At 32.5% G+C, this 20,997-nt stretch overlaps 1 protein-coding gene and 2 long non-coding RNA genes across 5 annotated transcripts in view; 2 read left to right on the top strand and 1 right to left on the bottom strand.

Moving 5' to 3' along the window:
- Rip11 (Rab11 interacting protein) overlaps positions 1–20,997 on the top strand; it is a gene marked incomplete in the record, with an annotated part of 282,858 nt that overhangs the window by 101,119 nt on the left and 160,742 nt on the right. The window contains 1 exon segment of the mRNA XM_069838058.1: positions 611–748. Coding sequence (XP_069694159.1) covers positions 611–748 — 138 coding nt within the window.
- On the top strand, positions 10,990–12,895 carry LOC138707966 (uncharacterized). The gene is made up of 2 exons (XR_011334495.1): positions 10,990–11,032; positions 11,808–12,895. It is a non-coding gene; the product is annotated as an uncharacterized lncRNA (long non-coding RNA).
- Positions 13,725–16,564, bottom strand: LOC138707968 (uncharacterized). Of its 3 annotated transcripts, XR_011334497.1 has the most exons (6): positions 15,820–16,062; positions 15,200–15,390; positions 14,977–15,035; positions 14,759–14,828; positions 13,997–14,058; positions 13,725–13,894 (listed from the first exon to the last, which is right to left on the bottom strand). It is a non-coding gene; the product is annotated as an uncharacterized lncRNA (long non-coding RNA). The 3 variants fall into 3 exon arrangements; XR_011334498.1 differs by lacking the exon at positions 15,820–16,062 and adding an exon at positions 16,225–16,564 and having other exon boundaries at positions 13,726–14,058; XR_011334496.1 differs by having other exon boundaries at positions 13,726–14,058.

The raw sequence follows: 20,997 nt of genomic DNA, 5'->3' as shown, positions 1-20,997 counted from the left end.
TTCCTCTTTGTCTTTCTTGAAATGGGAAGGGGGTAAGAGTGCAATAGCCTACATAATATCACAACATTTAAGGGACTGGAAAACATGGTAGTACTGGTATTATGAAAGATTTGGGTGTGGATGTTCTGGGAATTGAATACTTTTTTCTTTGGTGAGCATCCATCAGTTGACAGAAGTATTGCTGGACTTCATTATAAGCTGTAACGTTGAATCTTCACAGGGGAAAAGTAATAGGACTTGCGGATGGATCAAATAATAGTGACAGTGTGTAGAGAATTAATAGAATTTATATTAAGTCCACCATGTCTGAACTAAGTCATGCTTTTTTACTTTTGGAAAATTTTCAATGATGATAAACTTCATTATTGCTATTTCATTATAACAAATGTTCTTGAATAAATTTCATTTTAAGTTTTCCATAAAAGTGTTATTCTGAAAATATTGAAAAAATAAAGAAGAAATTTAAAATATTTCCCCATAACTTCAGTATTTCAATATAACTTTCTAAGATGTCAGAAATGTTTGTCTGTCTCCCGAGTGACATTTATGCTATTCTGTAAAAATATCTTTTTGTATAGTATTTACAGATTTTGTTGTTTACTAATTTCAGGCAAATACCAAAACAGGGAAATGTTGCGGAAATTATACTCACTGCCGTACATCGTAATTTCCTTGGTGTTGATGAGTTTTTGGGAGTTGTCAACATTCCGTTGGCTGACTTTGATGTCTATGAAAGACCTAAGAACAGGTAAAGATTACTGGATTTATAGTTTCAATAATGTGAAGTCAAAATATGTGATGGACGAAGAATGCAAGGTGTTACAGCATTGACACGAGTATTGCAGACATTTAAGCAGCCTTAATGCCATGAAATACTTTCACCTACATAAACTTATATTTTTAAATCAGTTAAGTATTTAGTCTCATTTTGTTAATTCGTGTTTAGTCTCTTCTTTTACCTGCTACAATAGAACCTGAATTTTACGTTTTTAAAGGTACTACAGTAGAATCTCTATTATACACTAGTAATTAAGGGGGTGGACTGGACAGTTAATCAAAAGATTCAGTTAATCCGTATCATTTTCATAAATTAAGTGCATACTATAGTTTCATAATTTCCTCCATATGAGTCATTCCACGTCAAATCGCACAGCAATAAAACACGACCTTCTCGGAAATGGTCGAATTTTTTTTCATGAATTCCAGACATCAAATAAGGAGACGCGTATTTTTTTTATTTTCACAATTATTAATTATTTGTGTAGTTATGAATATTTGAAGTTACGCAAATTATGCGCGCACTGTTACATAAACTCGCTTGGAACTTTGTGTCTACATAGAATTGAGATTTGCAGTTTGGCGCATTTGAAAGACGAAATACAACACTTTTTATTACTTTAGGCCTATCACAAATAAATTTAAAATTTGGCCTATTTTTTTAATCATTTCTTTTTCAAAGCAAAATTACTATATTAAATAGCCAAGTTAAAAATCTGAAAAAAATATAGACTTGTTCGCTGATGTATTATCTGTAAACTACTGCATTTATAAATATGGGATCGGCACCCATACATTTGTAACAATTTATTTTGCGGAGGCATGCACGCGCTCGCAATGCCCAGCTAATGAACTGCTTGCAGCCATAGGCTAGAAGGCTGCCCGTGGAAATTTCCCGTTGCATCTGATGTCACCATACTAATCATCAAATGATTAATACTTTAAGGAACAGTAAATATTTTATCTAAAATTATTTTATTATTGTCAGCTCAGGGGGAAGCCCTTCACAGTTTATACTGTAATATAGCCAAGTGTTTGATGATAGCAAGACTGGGTAAGGCAGTAAACTTTATGGCATTAAACAGATGGCATGAGAGAAAAATAATCAGTTTGGGTTTGAATTTCGCGCAGTGACGTGACTTCTATACAACATGAGTGATGGTAAAGATCGCGTAATATATAACAAGTGTTTAAATCCATTTACCTTCCTAATCACGCTTTTAAAAAGAAAAGTACACTAAGACACGTAAATCGCGACTTATTGATAAAGCTCAATTTAAAGGAGTCTTTGAGTGTGCAAATATGTGATTTGTTCCATAAAAATCAATCAATTTCCGCATAGGTCAGGTGATAGTTCTTGTGATATTAATAAACATGAATCAAATGAAAGTGAGGACAGAGAAAGTGATTATCCCAGTATTTCTTCTAGCAGTTCTATGGATGCAGTGCTAGAAATCAGTAATATTGAGGAATTAAACAAGAGTTTGATGTCAATAGAATCCCCTATCAAGAAAAGAAAGATGCAACAAAACGATACCCCCGTGAAAAGTTTCAAAAGTAAAAGGCTCCCTAGCATGTTAAGTTTTTCATGTAGAAGATGCATCATCATCCATTCAAAAGTCAGCCATATTTTATTTTTGACGGAATGCAAAGAAAGTACAACCTGAAAATTACATAGTTATTGCAGACTTTTCTGAAAATTATTCATTTGTAATACAAGATTCAATACAAGGTGTGCATTGGAACATATGCCAAGCCACAATACAGTACAATTTTAATTTTACTTCCCACTTTATTTTATTTTATATTCTCTTATAGGCCTATTAATATTATATCTGAACTGCGACCGAACACGAGCGCTGCTCATTCGGTCTCAAATTTTGTTAATACTACTGCATCTCCTTTTTTTATATTGATTGTATTATTTTATTTCTATTTCTCTTATTTGTAATTATATTCTTTATTCTGTATATTTAAATAAATAAATAAATAAATAAATCCTTTTGTAGTATATTTCAAAGGAGATACAGAAATTCGTTACAAAAGTAATGTCCTCTCAGAAACCATGAAACATGACACCAATCCCTTTCACTTTTTTCAATCCGAAGCAATCAATTTCTTAAAGCAAGATATCAACGCTATGAAAAAAATCATGTACTTTTCCAATGGATCAAGTTCATAATACAAAAAAAAAAATTAAAAATAATTGCTTACATGAAGATGATTATGGAATTAGTGCTGAATGACACTTCTTTGCAATGTCGCATGGTAAAGGTCCATGTGTTGGCATTGGAGATACTGTTAAAAGACTTGCCACGAGAGTTAGCCTATACAAGATCCTATAACAACACCAAAAAAAACTGTTTGATTAGTCACAAAAAACATTTCTAACGTGTCATTTATATTTTGTCCATTCAATAAGCACAAAAACCACACTGAAAATTTGCAGGCCAGATACCATAATCTAAAACCAATAACTGGTACATTAAAATTATATTCTTTCATTCCGTTGTCAAAAACTGAAGATTTAGTAAAACAATTTTCTTTCAAGAAAGAAGGTAGGTGAATGAAAATTTAAAATGTGAATGAAAAGAAACATTTGAAAAGCATAATGTACAATTATTTGAAGATATCATAATAAGTAAATTAGCAGTGTTTCCTCGAGTAACTTGATCCGTACTGGGTGTAATGTTGCAACGTTCAGTCAATTATCCAGCGCCAATAAACCTCTTAGCGCGCTTTAACGCTTCCCGTCCACTGCTGCTGCGCCGACCGCTACACATTCTGTCATAAGTAATTAAATTTCCATTAAACTATTGGAGATCCCATTCTGATTTTTTCTGGAATTATTAAGAATACTTCAGTGCACATAGTAGGCATTTTTTTTAGATTTTTAATAGGGCTATTTCACATTGATGTATATGTTTTAAAAATTGAATTATAAAAAAATATTTGAAATAATTATATTAAAATTAGTTAGTAAATATTTAATAAAATACAGTACTTTAAGCTTTGAAATGCATTTTTCAAAAAAAATTTTAACATCAATATCGTCAGAAATATGACATTTTAAATGTTGCATTGTGCGACATTTTTAACGAATTTTAACATGTAATATTTTAAAAACATGTGGACTTAGGAGGAAATAAAAATACACTTGTTGGTTTATGAGACCCATAGAGTTGATAAAAAAAATATATAAACGCAATCAGAAATATGAAGGTCAAAATTTGTATAATTTTGTGCGATTTGACGTGGAATGACTCATATGTGTTTAACATGTTAGATAATGAACCAAAAGTTCACTAATTTAAGTCTGGTTGTTAACAGTGAGTTTATAAGGGGCAAGGAAATTCCTTGTGATGGTTGTTTCCGGAAGGATAGGGATAGCAGAAGTCTCCTGTTGTAGATTTATATACGTTTTACGTGTTATGCTTGTTTTTCCTTACATTGCGCACAGTTCTAACACCAATCTCGTATTCTGATGCGAAATGAGCCTAGTTTCTCTTCCCAAACCTCTCAGTTATTTGCGTTTTGTTTCGATACTTAGCAAAACACTTTTGATACCCGTGGAAGACATTTTGCATAGAAGTTATAAAGTATGTGCACTCGAACAGTAGGACAAGGACTGAATGCTGCAGAGGTTTGCTATAAATTGTACGAAAGTTCTTGGAACCATTTCTTTGAAAACAGGTAGTGACTGTTTTACAAATTGGGAAAAACACCTTCAAGTAACAGTTCCTATTGCCGGAAGTAGTACTATGTAAGGGTAAAGGCTTGTAATAACACACTCTAGAAAAAATAGATACTAATATAATCTATAGTACTATATATTTCTTTCTGCAGTTAAAAAAGAAGGAAAGAAATAAAGAAAAGAGTGACAGAAAGTCAAATATTCTGCCGATTGGTTAATAGGGTGACAGATAATCGAGATTCTACTGTACTTGAAATGAATGCAAAATAAAAAAAAAATAAATGTACATAGGTTTTGATGCTGCATACATTCAAGTAATATCATATTAACACAGTATAGAAACATAAACATTTTAACTTCGTGGAATAGTGGCTTATTAAGTGTAGGTAGGTAAAAAAAAAAAGTATATTTACTTAAGCCTATAAAGCAGCGTTTCTCAAACTATGGTCCGCGGATCACCTGTGGTCCTCGAGGTCTGCCCTTGTGGTCCTTCAAAAAAGACAGAAAACAAAATAAAATTCAAACGAATTGCATATAACTCTATAGCTGAAAATCTCAGAGTTTGGAAATGGCACATGACATTCGCCTTTCATTTTTTCTCCCAGTACTGACATTTTATGAAATTTATTACCCTATCCATCTACTGAATTCCCACTCTACTCTCAACAACAAAAGAGGGATTTAAAGCACTATAAACATGGCCTTTCCCTGCACATCTGGCACCGCGCTTGTAACCCAGCCAGGGGCCACCTAAATTCATAACAGAGGATCGAACCTTTTCATGTATTTATGACTTCCTTAATAGTTTTGCCGACACCCAGTCTGCACATTGAAATGGTCACGTACTGTAAGTCGTACACCAATAATACAACTCTGAGGTCACAATTTGAAACTTATTTTCCAAGTAAATATGACGAATTTTCATGGGTTCATGATCACTTTCATTGCGATATTGAAACTAGCAAAGTTTAATTGAGTGAAAGAGAACAGTTAATTGAACTTTCGAATGATACCGGACTTAAAATGAAATTTGAAGTGGAAGGTATGATTAATTTCTGGACCTCATCACAAGTGAAAAGAGAATATAGTGAACTGTACAATAGTGCTTTAGAGATTACAATTCAGTTTGCTTCTATGTATCTGTATGAGAAAGGGTTTTCATCACTAACTCTAATAAAAACAAAGTAGGCTACTGAAATCGACTCAATGTACTATATGTTACGATCTCCGACTTAACCTTACCAGCATACATCCAAATATAGAACAACTGTGCAAGAATTGACAGGCTCATCCATCTCATTAATGTGTGTATTAACATTTATTTATTTATTTTGTTAATATGTTAAAGATTATCCAAACTCTGATAACCTTGAATTATTAAAAAAACAAACATGAATTTTCTTCTATTAACATTAGCTTAATTACAGTAGTTAATACTAGTATAAAATTAATTTAATTCATTTAATTTTAATTAATTAATTCTATTTTAAAATATAAGTATATTGGTATGAAAATATGCTACAAAAATGATAAGTTTGCTTTCGAAGGGAACAAGAGTAAGGTGATCCACGGAACTGTTCTGACTTAAAAAAGAGGTCCCCACTTCAAAAAAGTTTGAGAAACGCTGCTATAAAGAATAATAATAAAATCATTATTGTAAATAATCACTAGTCTGCATATTAGATGACTGAAAACTAATATGTGGTATTAGCTCACATTTATGCTGATTCCAGAACTGTTCTTGGTTTTCTTCTGTCATGTATAGTTTTTTTACAATGGACTCAATTTGATTTCAAGGATTTCTTGCTGAGAGCATTATACATGCCAGTAGGTAATGGATATTATTACAGGGAAATGTCTCAATAAAGACCTGTAAGCCTCTAGGTTGGCACAACTGCTACTGCTATATATTATTGTGTGACCTTGGAAGTGTTGTTCATCTCAGATGCTTCCATTACAAGTGCTGTTCTCATTTTATTTCTCCATTCTGATTGCAAGTATAGATGCAATCTTATAATGTCAACATGCAGGTGTGTGAACAGTCCTAATGTTTTCCGTTACATTTGTGGAAATTACACAGTGCTTAAGCAAAGAACTGAAAGAAGAGACTTTGTGAAGAAATCTTACTGTGCTTATTTTTAAGTGAAACTTTGTGACCAGGATAAGTCCTGGGCGTCTAAGAAAGTTTGCCGCTATTGTGTTGAGAGGCTAAGATTGTGGACAAAAGGGAAGAAATCGTGCATGCCATTTGCAATTTCTATGGTGTTTATGAGTTTGACCAGAGTGAAGAAATTTTGTGCCTGGAACTAAAATCATCCTGCATGAACCACTTGTTGACCCACACGAAGTCTTGCTTCCATCACTTCACATCAAATTGGGCTTGATAAAGCAGTTTGTAAGGGCTCTACCATAGGATGGACACAGCTTCAAGTACCTTTCTAAGAAATTTGCGTTCATCACAAAAGAAAAATTGAAAGTTGACCTTTTTGTTGGTTTCCAAATAAAGAAACTGATGAAGGATGAAGATTTTGAGAAAACAATGAATGAAAGAGAAAAAGATGCATGGACCGCCTTCTGATCTGTTACTGAAAACTTTCTAGGGAATAACAAAGATCCTAATTACAGGGCCATTGTTGAAACAATGTTGGAAAATTTCAAGAAATTTGGTTGTAACATGAGTGCAAAAGTCCACATTTTACATTCCCATATCGACTACTTTGCGGAAAATCTGGGACTTTATAGTGAAGAGCAAGGTGAATACTTTCACCAAGATATTAGGGAGCTGGAGAGGAGGTATCAGGGGAGATGGAATGAATCTATGATGGCCGACTATTATTGGATGTTGATGAGGGACAGTAAAGATGGAGGATCTGCAAGGAAGTAAAAAAAAGAGAAAGTTTGAAAATTAATTTAACACTGTTTGCTATTTGTTTTGTTACAAGGGAGTCACGAAATTATAAGGGCAGTTCTTTACAGTATTTTAAAAATGTGTGTGTAATAAAAATTGACCTTGTGTGAAAAGATATTAGAATAGGGGAGACCGTTGTACCTTCGAATATTGTTTATTTTAAATATAAATCATTTATATTTATTTATTTCAAGTTACAAATACATACAATAAGACAAAAAGCGTATTCTTTATCAAACCATGTCTCTAATATGCATGCTAGACAACACATTTTCAACTTTCAAAGAAAAGCAAAAATTTGAAAATTTGTTCACACACCCTCGTGTACCTTTGAACGCATCGTTACTTAAGTGAATTTTTAAGGAAACTTAAGAAAAATTGTTCATCACATATCATAATACAAGTTTATATTAATGGAAAAGTTCTAGAAAGCATCAGTCTGTCCATTGTCATCATAATTTAATTTGAAAAATGAAATGAAAAAATTAATAACATCTCCAGTGTCATATAATCACTTTAAATTAAATTCAGGGCTATTGTAGAAGTCAACTTCAAAAATAAGTTGTCCTTTCTGTCTTCAGGAGGTACCGTATTTCACTGGTTTTGGAAGTTTCATAACGATATCTACTTCATTAACGTCAAAAATGCCCTCACAGCCATAGATAAATTTATTTCCTTTATCCTTTTCAAATATTTCACCTGATATACAGTAGTCACATTATCAGATTCTAATATTTCTCCTACGTAATAATCAGGGATGTTCTTTTTCTTAAAAACTGAACTAACACAAAGTCACCAACCTCGTAATTATCACTTTGAAATCTCCCTTTCATTTTCAAATTCATCTACATCTTGCAAAATGTCAGTCACCATTTCATCATCTCCATTGCTGTTATCTTGCAAAACCATAACTCCTAGATCATCATTTTCTGAATCACTCTGTAGAACCTTTTTCGTAACTCTCTTACTTTTTTTTTTTTTTTTTGGTTTGGTTGACTTTGCTTTTGTTTTAAGTTGTTGTTGCTCATACCTCATTCTTATTTCTTCATTTTCAGAACTATTTATCTTAATCCTTGTTCTTCATGGTTTTCTTCCCCTATTATTAGAACTTCTTGGGGTAGGACCAAATTTCCACTGGAGGAATAGAGCTAGTTTGCCTATTTAATGCCTCTTCCACTGGTGTTGATGGATGTGTGAGGTATAATTCAACTTGCAATAACGAATTAGTCGTCTGGTGTGTTTATAATGTTGACTAAACAGACAGAGTAGCTTCTGATGTGTTAGGCACACTTTCATTTGGCATTGCATCAATTGGGAGTGGGCGATCTGTTACAAAACATCCTCTGGTTTTGTTAAAAAGATTTTGTTTTTGTGTCGCTTCATGAATAGATGCATCCACTCCTTCCCAGCTATCTCATTAACATCCCACTGACATGACACCTTTTTATTTGCAATTGTATGCCAATTCTCTAGCAGATTTCTTACTCAAACCAAAATTCATTTTAGCACAGGTTTTTAAATAACCAACCAGTACTTCCTCCTCCTCTTCAGAGAAAACTTTCCTCATATCACAGCGAATATTGTATGAAAGTGGTTCACTTGACCCCGAGTTTTTGTAATTTTTAACATGTTTATCAAGAGTCCCCAATTTAACTTTATGAACTTTGCAGGCTTTGCACAATGATATTCGTTTGCTTGGTAATTGCAGCAATTACAGCATTCATTGCATCTGTATCAATATGATCCCTCGTTTTGCCAGTTTTAATTCTTGGAATTGTTGAAGTGAAATACACAATAATAAAAATAACTTAAAATTTGGTAAAAATTCAAGTGACGAATAATTATGCTTGTTACTTTTTCAGTTAAGAACTTATTATGATAGGATGGTACAGTCTCTGTAATTATTTACTAACATCTTGTACCTATGAACATGTTCAGAGGTACATTACGTAATAGTGTTCAAAGGTACAAGACTATGTCTGCTTTAGAAAAAAGCATACTGCTACATTTAGGATAGGTTAGGTTCAACAAGAATACTTATTACAATGTATTGCTCACAATATTGTAGACAACCAAGCTGTGATATCAAATATTTGAAGTTAAACAAAGCATGAACACAAATAAATAAAAACTGAGGCAACAAAATGTTCGTTTTCAGTGCTGAAAATATAAACTTGATGACGAAGACAAAATGGCTCTGAGGAAAAACCTCTAACTACAACACTAGCGCATTCTGGAATTTACTTGACAAACTAGTATCAATGGCAACCACAGAATGGCATTGTTAGTACAAAAAAGTTCCAAGTGTTCAAAGGCACAACAGTCTCCCCAATACTTATGCTTACAGTAGTTAAAATCTTGAAAAAAAAAGAGAACCGTGATACAATAAGTATAGAGAAATGTCTTGAGGCTTTATGAAACATATTTTGTTGTTACAGTGAAAAATAACAAATTGAAATAGATTGAAACACAAAATAATATACGAAATAACGTCAAGAAGATGTGAATTACAGTCATGGTCCCTTTGAAAGATGCCTGAAAATAGCTATTAATCCTCTGCGTGTTTGTTTTTTTAAAACAATGTGTTTAATCTCTAACTACAGTCAGTGTATTGTTATTAGTATCTCTTTGTTGTTACCTATTGCTTTAAAAAGAATGTGTTTAATTTGTAATCTTAAGTCATTTTTTCTACTATTCCTTTACTGTACTGTTTACATTTGTTTTTAAATCTTTTGTATTGCCCCTACCATTATATATTGCCCTTCAAGAATTTCGGTATTCGTTAGTTGTAAGTCATTACTTGTGTTATATTTTAATTATTGTAATTGTTCCTGAATCATGTATGTAACTTGTAACCGTAAATCATTGCTTGTAGTATCTCTTTATTACTCTTAACTGTTTCATTGTTCATGAATGAAGTATTAATTTCAAAGTGAAAGTGAAACTTTGTTTTATTAATCTACTATTGATTATTTTTTAAGATCGTGATTTACTCTGAATAGATTGAAACACAAAATAATATACGAAATAACGTCAAGAAAATGTGAATTACAGTCATGGTCCCTTTGAAAGATGCCTGAAAATAGCTATTAATCCTCTGCGTGTTTGTTTTTTTTAAACAATGTGTTTAATCTGTAACTACAGTCAGTGTATTGTTATTAGTATCTCTTTGTTGTTACCTATTGCTTTAAAAAGAATGTGTTTAATTTGTAATCTTAAGGGCCTGTACTACGACTCTCGGATAAAGTTCTAGTTTAAACTTATCCGGCAGATGGCATATTTATCCGGAAGTTGGGTTGTAATTGCGTACTACGACTTTTGGTTATGTGCAATCTGGAGGCTAAACTTCCAGATTAGCAATCCGGAAGGCAGAGTGGCAGATAGGCGTTATCCGGAGGTTGGAACTCGGTGTTGAAATCAAGATGGCTGCACGTCGTACAGCTGGTGATTTGAAGGATCAATTTAATTTTGATACTGATTCTGATGATAAGTTCTGGAGCAGATGCTTCGTTATATCAGAACAGCAAAACGAATTAGGCTGCGTCCAAATAATTTTGAAGAGTGGGATGACGAGAAATTTTTTAGACAGTTTCGAATAATGAAACCTAGGCTACTACATGAAATCAATTATCAACTGAAACAAGACACAGATCGTAAGTACACAGTTAATAATAAGCTACACTATTTCTTTAGGTATTACATTAATATTTTGTATATAATAGCACTATAATAATTATTTTGAAGTACAGTAACCTGTAATAGGCGTACAGTAGAAGTGAGGTTAGAATGTTGCTTCATGCAGGTGTTCTGTTGTCCTTACAAGGTATTAAGGTGATTGATATAATAATATAGGGCAACCTACAATAAGTTTCAAAATACTTTTATATAAAAAAATAATAATAACCGTATATAATATATCAAAATCCTTTATATGGTAAACTATCATTTCTTCACAATTGCGTTACCACTTTAAGATATAAATGTATTCACATATTTGGCTTCTAGTCAAGTCATATGTACTGTAAACGAAAGAAAAATTGAGTGCCGACACCAATTTCCCAAATAAAGGTGGAAAGTTGCTGTGAAAGTGGAGTCCGGTGGAGAGGTACGGGTAGGCAGGATCGCTCTGTCGAGATAGAAGGGGTAGGCGGCAGGGAAGGGCAGAACATTAATTTCATTACTGTGTTTCCTTACTAATTAAAGGGAAAAGACAAGTTTTCGTAAGATCGAGTTAGTGACAGGTTAGGTTAGTATGATTTGCATATATTTACAATTGTCTAAAAAAAAAAAAAAAAATGTCAAAACTACATCCAAACCTCTCTCTTCCAGGCTATCCTGTAGAGAGTCCTTGCCTTCTTTTGGTAACGCTATTGTAAAGATTTACCGGTAAAGGTGTAACCAAATCTAATTGTTTGTTCATTTTTCCAGAAATAATGCCTTATCTCCAATGGCCCAATTACTATTGGTATTGAGATTCTATGCCACTGGGAGAACATTGACAACAGTAGGAGATTTTTGTGGGGTCCACGAAGTTACAGCAGGAACTGTTGTCAATCGAGCTAGTGCTGCACTTGCTGCTTGGTTTAATTGAAGTGATGACTTTTAATGCTTCATTGGGAGTAGTTTTATTTGCTCCAGTAATTAAGTGCAAGGCTTGTTTTTTTCTTCCGAGGGATTCTGTCTCTCTTTTTGATGCTGTTACAAATACTTCTGAATAGTATTTTAATACAGGTTTTATGTACATATTATAGGTCTTGATTAAAGTTTTCCTAGAACTGTCTGCTAGTTGTTTAGTCAACTCTCCGAAGATAGATTGGAATATCAATAAGGCATCACTCATGAGACAACTGTCAGGAGATAATGTGGTAGGGTGGCAAGTTTCCTTCTCCTTCCTTGCATATATCGCTCGCCAGTAGGAGTAGGCCTAACATATTTCACTAATCAGACTTAAGATATGCTTGCTATATATTATTATTTAACAAACTGTAACAGTTTATTGAATTTTAGACGTGACAGTTTTTCTTCATTTCCTGAAAGTTTTGGAATTGGCATTTATGTTTTGCAAGGGAGCTGTTTCATTCACACTAGGCCTAGTGATTCATGTATGCAAACATATTCATATCGTTACTTTTTAAATATATTTTATTGCTGGGATCCCTCACAGTGATCTCTTAACAGGCTAATGCACTGTATCTGCAATTCAAATTTATTTTACATAAGCAAAATATGGTAAAACAACATTTTTCAAGAGGCACATTAATTGAACCGTCGACTGGAACAACGTTATAAGTTACATTTGGTCAAATTTACAGGAGCTGCAAAAATGTGTATGCGTACAACTTTGTTCTTATGAGGGTAGCAAACTTTTGAGTGGACAGTTGCAAGCCAAGGAGTATAGCAAGGTAACATGACATACAACATTATTACACGGAAACACACCGAATGAAAATTTTGTAACTTACAACGTTGTTCCAGCTGACGCTTCAATTGTATTCAGGTACTCTGTGAATGTGTAATTAAAACAAGAGAGATGGACTATAGCTGCAATTAAATTTAAAATTTATTTATTTATTTATTTTGTGTAAACAAAACACGACATTTTTCAGGAGACACAATAAGCATAATCATTTATTACATCCACTGTCTCATTATATATGCTATGGTACATGTCATATTTACAAATTAATAATATGCAGGCTAATACATAAGAATACATAGTAACTGTAATTAAACACAACACAAATACATATGCAAATACACAAAACTTGGAAAACTGTGGCAGAGCCAACTTCAGCTATAAGCCCCATTTGTTAGAGATCTGCACGGGCCATAATTCTTAGGCCCGGCCCATCTTGGCCTGATCTGAACCAGACCCGAACCCAACCAGAAACCTTAGATTAGCTTATAATTATCACCTGACTCGAACCTAATCCTGAAGACTAGCAGATAAAGCAGAGAGCATAGGGATCAAGAACAGCTGCAAGAGATTATCACTCCATTAGAAGTATGAGAAGAAGTAATCTTCCAGTCATCCAGAGTCAAACAAATCTGGTCAACAAAATTAAACATATTTTTTGTTAAAACATAAAGAATGGGTGATTATTGTAGCATTTACTTTCTGCCACTAATTGAAGATGTCCTTGTAGATGGACCACCCATTAAAGAGGAGGAAAAAGTAATGTAAAAACTCCAAATGTTACTTTTGATATTCCAAACCCCATCTCTTTCCAAACGTAAGGACATGACTTACTTTTATTTCAAATCATTCTTTGTTATAATGTTAGCATCCAACTTTCAACTAATGTAATTTTTAAAGAAATCACTGTAGTAGTATTGAAGTTCATGCATTTCTAACATCTCAAGTATAATTAAGTCAACATTAGACTTACAGTTCACAGATGGAGAAAGATTTTTCAATGTGGCTAATGCATTCCTCAGAGGCTTGCTTTTTCTTTCTTTTTTTTTTTTTAAGCATCCTTGAGGTGTAACTCGATCAGCTATTATCCCATTATCAGCTGAAATATTTAAGAGAGGGATATATGCTTATATTCAGACCTTTCTGGGTTTAGCCTATACTACTTACACTGAATAAACCAGTAATTTCACTTAAAACTTACTTTCATTACACTGTGTAGACACCCGTACAGTGGAAGACCTTCATCTGCTGCACCAGCTGACTCTGTAATATTTTAAGAGTGGAATTAATTCTTAAGATAATTAATTCTGGAGAAAGATGATGTTTTATCATAAATGTGTGGACACTTCAAAGTCAGCAGCTGTAACAGTATTGTATTTTCTAACGTGCTATTAATCCAAACTCATTTTTAACAATAAGGAAGTAAAGCTGCAATAAAAAAAGAGAGAGAAAAAACCAAGCAAATAGTTCTATTGTAAATAGAGTGTAGTCAGTTTCTGTTTTATCTTATGAAAAGATATTTTTCAATTTTTCTGTACACAAGTTTCCTTACAGTAAAATTGAAATACAACTTAACATAATGTGGCCTAATCTGATTACAAACCCATTGCAGAGAAATCTCAAAATAAATTCTTCAGTTCAGTGTATTTTCTATTTTTAGGCCTACATTTATAAATTTCAAATTCCCACTCAAATCCCACATAATATTATAATACAACGATGTTTACTTTTTATGACATCCATTTCTTGTGACCATTTCATCATTATGTACTTTATATTTTAACATTTTTTTTTGCATCTAATTTATCTACTGCTTGCTACAGATTTCATATAGTATGTGTGTTAGTTTTATTTTCAACATGTTGACTGAAAATGTGTTTACATGTTACAGCTATTTCAGATTGGAAAAGTAAGCATCATATGTAGAATGTGAAAGAATGTTTTGTAGTATAAATCAAATTACCTGGAGATATTGTTGGGATGTCCAGTTTCACTTCAAAAACTAAAGAATTGCACTGTGAACCTGAATGGTACTGTAAATAAAAAAGAAATAATAGTATTATAATGTAATACCGACATTAAATTAAATTTGTATAACAATTTTCAAGAATCTAATATTTTTTTTTTATCTCTAAAGCTCATCATCTCCTTCTTCTGACTCTTAATTCCTTACACACTAACCTCATTTGTGTTATTAGCTGCACTGGTATCAGTGGAACTTGGTTTAGTTACTACTTCGGCTGTAACAAATGTAGGTAAATAAATAAATAAAAAGAATTCAAACTTGTGTTATACAATTTCCTCTGCTTATTATTTAATAATTGTATAACTTAACATATAAATGAACTTACGCATTGAATATGAATCAAAATCACTCAATTGATAGGAGAATTAAATCACTTACCTTGGATAAGTTTGGATTTGGTTTTGCTTCAGTTGGAGGGGCTCCAATTGTTTGTAGCCTGCATTGTTTCTCTGCAGCAGCAATTTTATTTGTGTTCTTTTCCAAGAATTCAAATTTGCTTCTCAGCTGTTTTCAGGTCCTTGTATTTGTGCTGTTGTTACTATATTCTTCCAATGCTTCATTCTATAATACTAAAAAGGAAGTAAAACTAGGTTAATTCCATATGCAATCTACAACATTAGGAAATATACTGTATTTCTCTTTTTCCCTTATCTAAGTTTCTATACCTAAATAAGCAAAAGCTTTTAATGGATGATTGTCAGTACAATATCAAACATATGACTACACTGTACATAGAAACTTTGGAAAAAAAAACTTAATATATGCTGTTTCTGTGTTATTTTACGAGGTGTTGAATGTGCATTACAAACAGATAGGCCTATTGCATTTTAGTGGAAACGTCTCTCCACCTCATGCTGTTCTTTTAAAAAATAACGTTAGGCCCTATCTGTGATCGAATGGTATTATGGGCCTAATACAAAATATCCGCCCACTTATTAACAGTAAAATACGTAGGCCTAACATACTGAAATATTGATAATTTGCTAGGAACAATGTACCTTGCTGTACTAATGTTGGTTAGAAATCCCAGGCCAAAGACATCATTCATTATTATCAGTATCAGTGAACTTTTCTTTTTTAAACGAGTTATTGTGCCTTCGACCCATGATTTGCAGCCGTGAAGTACACTATTTCTAAAAAATTACCGAAATAGGCCCTATTCACTAATAATGTAGGCTATACAACAAACTGAAAGCACACTTAATATTAATTACAATACAAAAATAATTGCCACCTACACTTCTTGTGCAGTTACACGTGAATAAAACAATGATTATGGAGAAAAACGCACTTTTGCTGGAACCCAAACCCGTCCTGTTTAGGCCTATTAATTAAAACCAAAATACTATCATATGGTAGGAATTATTACTATTCGAAAAGAAACATAACCTTTAAAATCTTACCATTTGCTTCCATGTAAAGTTTCTTCATACAGTATATGTAATTCTCTGTTCTTCACTCTGTTATTTTTTTGGCTGGAGCTTCAGTATTATAATAAATAATAACAATAATGCTTACAATAAAACCTCAAAATAAATAGTACCATATAAACACGGAACATAAACATGAAATACGCGGGGAAAGGTATACCAACGCAATAAATTTCACTACATTTTCAGTAACTTCATTGCCAACGTAATAAAAATGTTACTATATCTTCCGGATAAGAATCCTGCAGTTAAAATCCGCTGGTAGTACAGAACAAAATATTTAACTTCCAGATTGCTAAACTGGAGTATACGAATCTGGAGCTCTAACAGGCGATCATATTACAGGCCCTTCATTTTTTCTACTATTCCTTTACTGTACTGTTTACATTTGTTTTTAAATCTTTTGTATTGCCCCTACCATTATATATTGCCCTTCAAGAATTTCGGTATTCGTTAGTTGTAAGTCATTACTTGTGTTATATTTTAATTATTGTAATTGTTCCTGAATCATGTATGTAACTTGTAACCGTAAATCATTGCTTGTAATATCTCTTTATTACTCTTAACTGTTTCATTGTTCATGAATTAAGTATTAATTTGAAAGTGAAAGTGAAACTTTGTTTTATTAATCTACTATTGATTATTTTTTAAGATCGTGATTTACTCTGAAACGGTTAGAAATTCTTGTATACTTTTTATATTGATTATTCCTCAAACATCTCATTAATCTTTAACAGGAGCCATTCTTTCACTAATGTGCATGCTTCTACATAATTAATGTAAATTGTAACTGTGACCACTATTTTATGTTATCATTTTACTATTGTTTATTGTTTATAAAATATGTATTTTGATGCCAACTATAACCCTAATATACCTCAGACTGGTATAATTTTACCTACAATCTAATTTCCCCCCATCCCTGATTTCGAAACTGCTGGCCATAGTCATTACATTATATCACTATCAAATCTCATTTGGTATTTTCTAGCATTGCTGATGCCTTCCAGTGCTGACAGGAAAGTTATTAATGATTCCCTTCATCTTCCTTCTCCTCCTCCTTCAGATGCATTTGATGGTAGCTTTCCTTCCAACATTTGTTCTGTGATGTGAACTTCGGTAATTATGCAGAACAACTACAGAAGCGATTTTGTTATTTTTGGTGGTCTGGTAGTGTTTAGTATTGAATTTCGTTTATTAGTATGTGTATATTATAAAGTAGGTCACTTACGGTTGAGATAGAGTAGATTTTTTTAAATATGAAGTAGAATTGAACTTGTTTTTTTTTCCTCGTGTTTAGAAGACTATGTTGTGAGTGCATCACTTTTAATGTATTGTGATTTGATTGGCTGAAGTTTTGTGTGTTCTTATTGGGTGATGTGTCTTCCGGTATGATTGGATAGTTGTGGTTAATTCATAAAGCGTTGTGTGTTGTTATTGGGTGATGATTTTTCCGGTATGATTGGATGGTTGTGGTTAAGTGATAGCTGTATGTTACGAGCTAGAATTTCTCTAAGTCATTGGCTGTATGATTGTAGTTTTTCGTAGTTGATGCGTGTATTATTTTTCTCATGTAGGTGGTCTATCGCTGTGAGTTGTAATGGATGTAGAATTTCGTTTTTTGTCTGTATAGAGTTGAGAGAGGAGGATATTGTAGACTATTTCGTGAATCACGGTATTATTAAGGATTGCATGATTTTCGAAGTGTGTTGCCATGAGTTGAGAGTAAGTAAGACGGATTTGAACTTCCGTTGCGGGAGATTATACCGGAAGTATGCGAAACGGAAGAAAGTTGGTCGTTCTGGTACCTTTCTGGCATGTAGTAAACTTAGTGTTGTGGACGTTTTTCGTTTGGTTGCGTCATTGGATATTTGGGAGAATATATGTTAAAGTGTAAATATCTAATGGAAGAGAGAATGTGTGCAGTCTTTAGAGCAGCTACAGCCCTGTATCCTACGAATTATTAAGGTAAGGTTCATCATGTTTGACATTGTTTGACGAATTTGTGAAATTGATTCAGTCTTTGTGTGGCTATTTTGGTTAGGTTAGGTTAGTTTAGATTATTGCTGCTTATATTTGTCCTCTTGACAAGGAGTGAAAATTAAGGTTTTTGATAAAAAAAAATATTACATTAAGGGCCTGTACTACGATCGCCTGTTAAAGCTCCAGATTCGTATACTCCAGTTTAGCAATCTGGAAGTTAAATATTTTGTTCTGTACTACCAGCGGATTTTAACTGCAGGATTCTTATCCGGAAGATATAGTAACATTTTTATTACGTTGGCAATGAAGTTACTGAAAATGTAGTGAAATTTATTGCGTTGGTATACCTTTCCCCGCGTATTTCATGTTTATGTTCCGTGTTTATATGGTACTATTTATTTTGAGGTTTTATTGTAAGCATTATTGTTATTATTTATTATAATACTGAAGCTCCAGCCAAAAAATAACAGAGTGAAGAACAGAGAATTACATATACTGTATGAAGAAACTTTACATGGAAGCAAATGGTAAGATTTTAAAGGTTATGTTTCTTTTCGAATAGTAATAATTCTTACCATATGATAGTATTTTGGTTTTAATTAATAGGCCTAAACAGGACGGGTTTGGGTTCCAGCAAAAGTGCGTTTTTCTCCATAATCATTGTTTTATTCACGTGTAACTGCACAAGAAGTGTAGGTGGCAATTATTTTTGTATTGTAATTAATATTAAGTGTGCTTTCAGTTTGTTGTATAGCCGACATTATTAGTGAATAGGGCCTATTTCGGTAATTTTTTAGAAGTAGTGTACTTCACGGCTGCAAATCATGGGTCGAAGGCACAATAACTCGTTTAAAAAAGAAAAGTTCACTGATAATGATAATAATGAATGATGTCTTTGGCCTGGGATTTCTAACCAACATTAGTACAGCAAGGTACATTGTTCCTAGCAAATTATCAATATTTCAGTATGTTAGGCCTACGTATTTTACTGTTAATAAGTGGGCGGATATTTTGTATTAGGCCCATAATACCATTCGATCACAGATAGGGCCTAACGTTATTTTTTAAAAGAACAGCATGAGGTGGAGAGACGTTTCCACTAAAATGCAATAGGCCTATCTGTTTGTAATGCACATTCAACACCTCGTAAAATAACACAGAAACAGCAGATATTAAGTTTTTTTTCCAAAGTTTCTATGTACAGTATAGTCATATGTTTGATATTGTACTGACAATCATCCGTTAAAAGCTTTTGCTTATTTAGGTATAGAAACTTAGATAAGGGAAAAAGAAAAATACAGTATATTTCCTAATGTTGTAGATTGCATATGGAATTAACCTAGTTTTACTTCCTTTTTAGTATTATAGAATGAAGCATTGGAAGAATATAGTAACATCAGCACAAATACAAGGACCTGAAAACAGCTGAGAAGCAAATTTGAATTCTTGGAAAAGAACACTAATAAAATTGCTGCTGCAGAGAAACAATGCAGGCTACAAACAATTGGAGCCCCTCCAACTGAAGCAAAACCAAATCCAAACTTATCCAAGGTAAGTGATTTAATTCTCCTATCAATTGAGTGATTTTGATTCATATTCAATGCATAAGTTCATTTATATGTTAAGTTATACAATTATTAAATAATAAGCAGAGGAAATTGTATAACACAAGTTTGAATTCTTTTTATTTATTTATTTATTTATTTATTTATTTATTTATTTATTTATTTATTTATTTATTCATTCATTCATTCACTCGTTTATTTATTTACTTACTTTTGTTACAGCCGAAGTAGTAACTAAACCAAGTTCCACTGATACCAGTGCAGCTAATAGCACGAATGTGGTTAGTGTGTAAGGAATTAAGAGTCAGAAGAAGGAGATGATGAGCTTTAGAGATAAAAAAAAATATTAGATTCTTGAAAATTGTTATACAAATTTAATGTCGGTATTACATTATAATACTATTATTTCTTTTTTAGTTACAGTACCATTCAGGTTCACAGTGCAATTCTTTAGTTTTTGAAGTGAAACTGGACATCCCAACAATATCTCCAGCTAATTTGATTTATGCTACAAAACGTTCTTTACATTCTACATATGATGCTTACTTTTCCAATCTGAAATAGCTGTAACATGTAAACACATTTTCAGCCAACATGTTGAAAATAAAACTAACACACATACTATATGAAATCTGTAGCAAGCAGTAGATAAATTAGATGCAAAAAAAAATGTTAAAATATAAATTGTACATAATGATGAAATGGTCACAAGAAATGGATGTCACAAAAAGTAAACATCATTGTATTATGATATTATGTGGGATTTGAGTGGGAATTTGAAATTTATAAATGTAGGCCTAAAAATAGAAAATACACTGAACTGAAGAATTTATTTTTAAGATTACTCTGCAATGGGTTTGTAATCAGATTAGGCCACATTATATTAAGTTGTATTTCAATTTTACTGTAAGGAAACTTGTGAATGATTTCTTGTGTACAGAAAAACTGAAAAATATCTTTTCATAAGATAAAACAGAAACTGACTACACTCTATTTACAATAGAATTATTTGCTTGGTTTTTTCTCTCTCTTTTTTATTGCAGCTTTACTTCCTTATTGTTAAAAATGAGTTTGGATTAATAGCACGTTAGAAAATACAATATTGTTACAGCTGCTGACTTTGAAGTGTCCACACATTTATGATAAAACATCATCTTTCTCCAGAATTAATTATCTTAAGAATTAATTCCACTCTTAA

This window comes from Periplaneta americana, chromosome 10 (assembly GCF_040183065.1).
Source record: "Periplaneta americana isolate PAMFEO1 chromosome 10, P.americana_PAMFEO1_priV1, whole genome shotgun sequence".
Taxonomy (NCBI): Eukaryota; Metazoa; Arthropoda; class Insecta; order Blattodea; family Blattidae; genus Periplaneta; species Periplaneta americana.
This window is presented reverse-complemented; position numbering and strand designations above follow the sequence as displayed.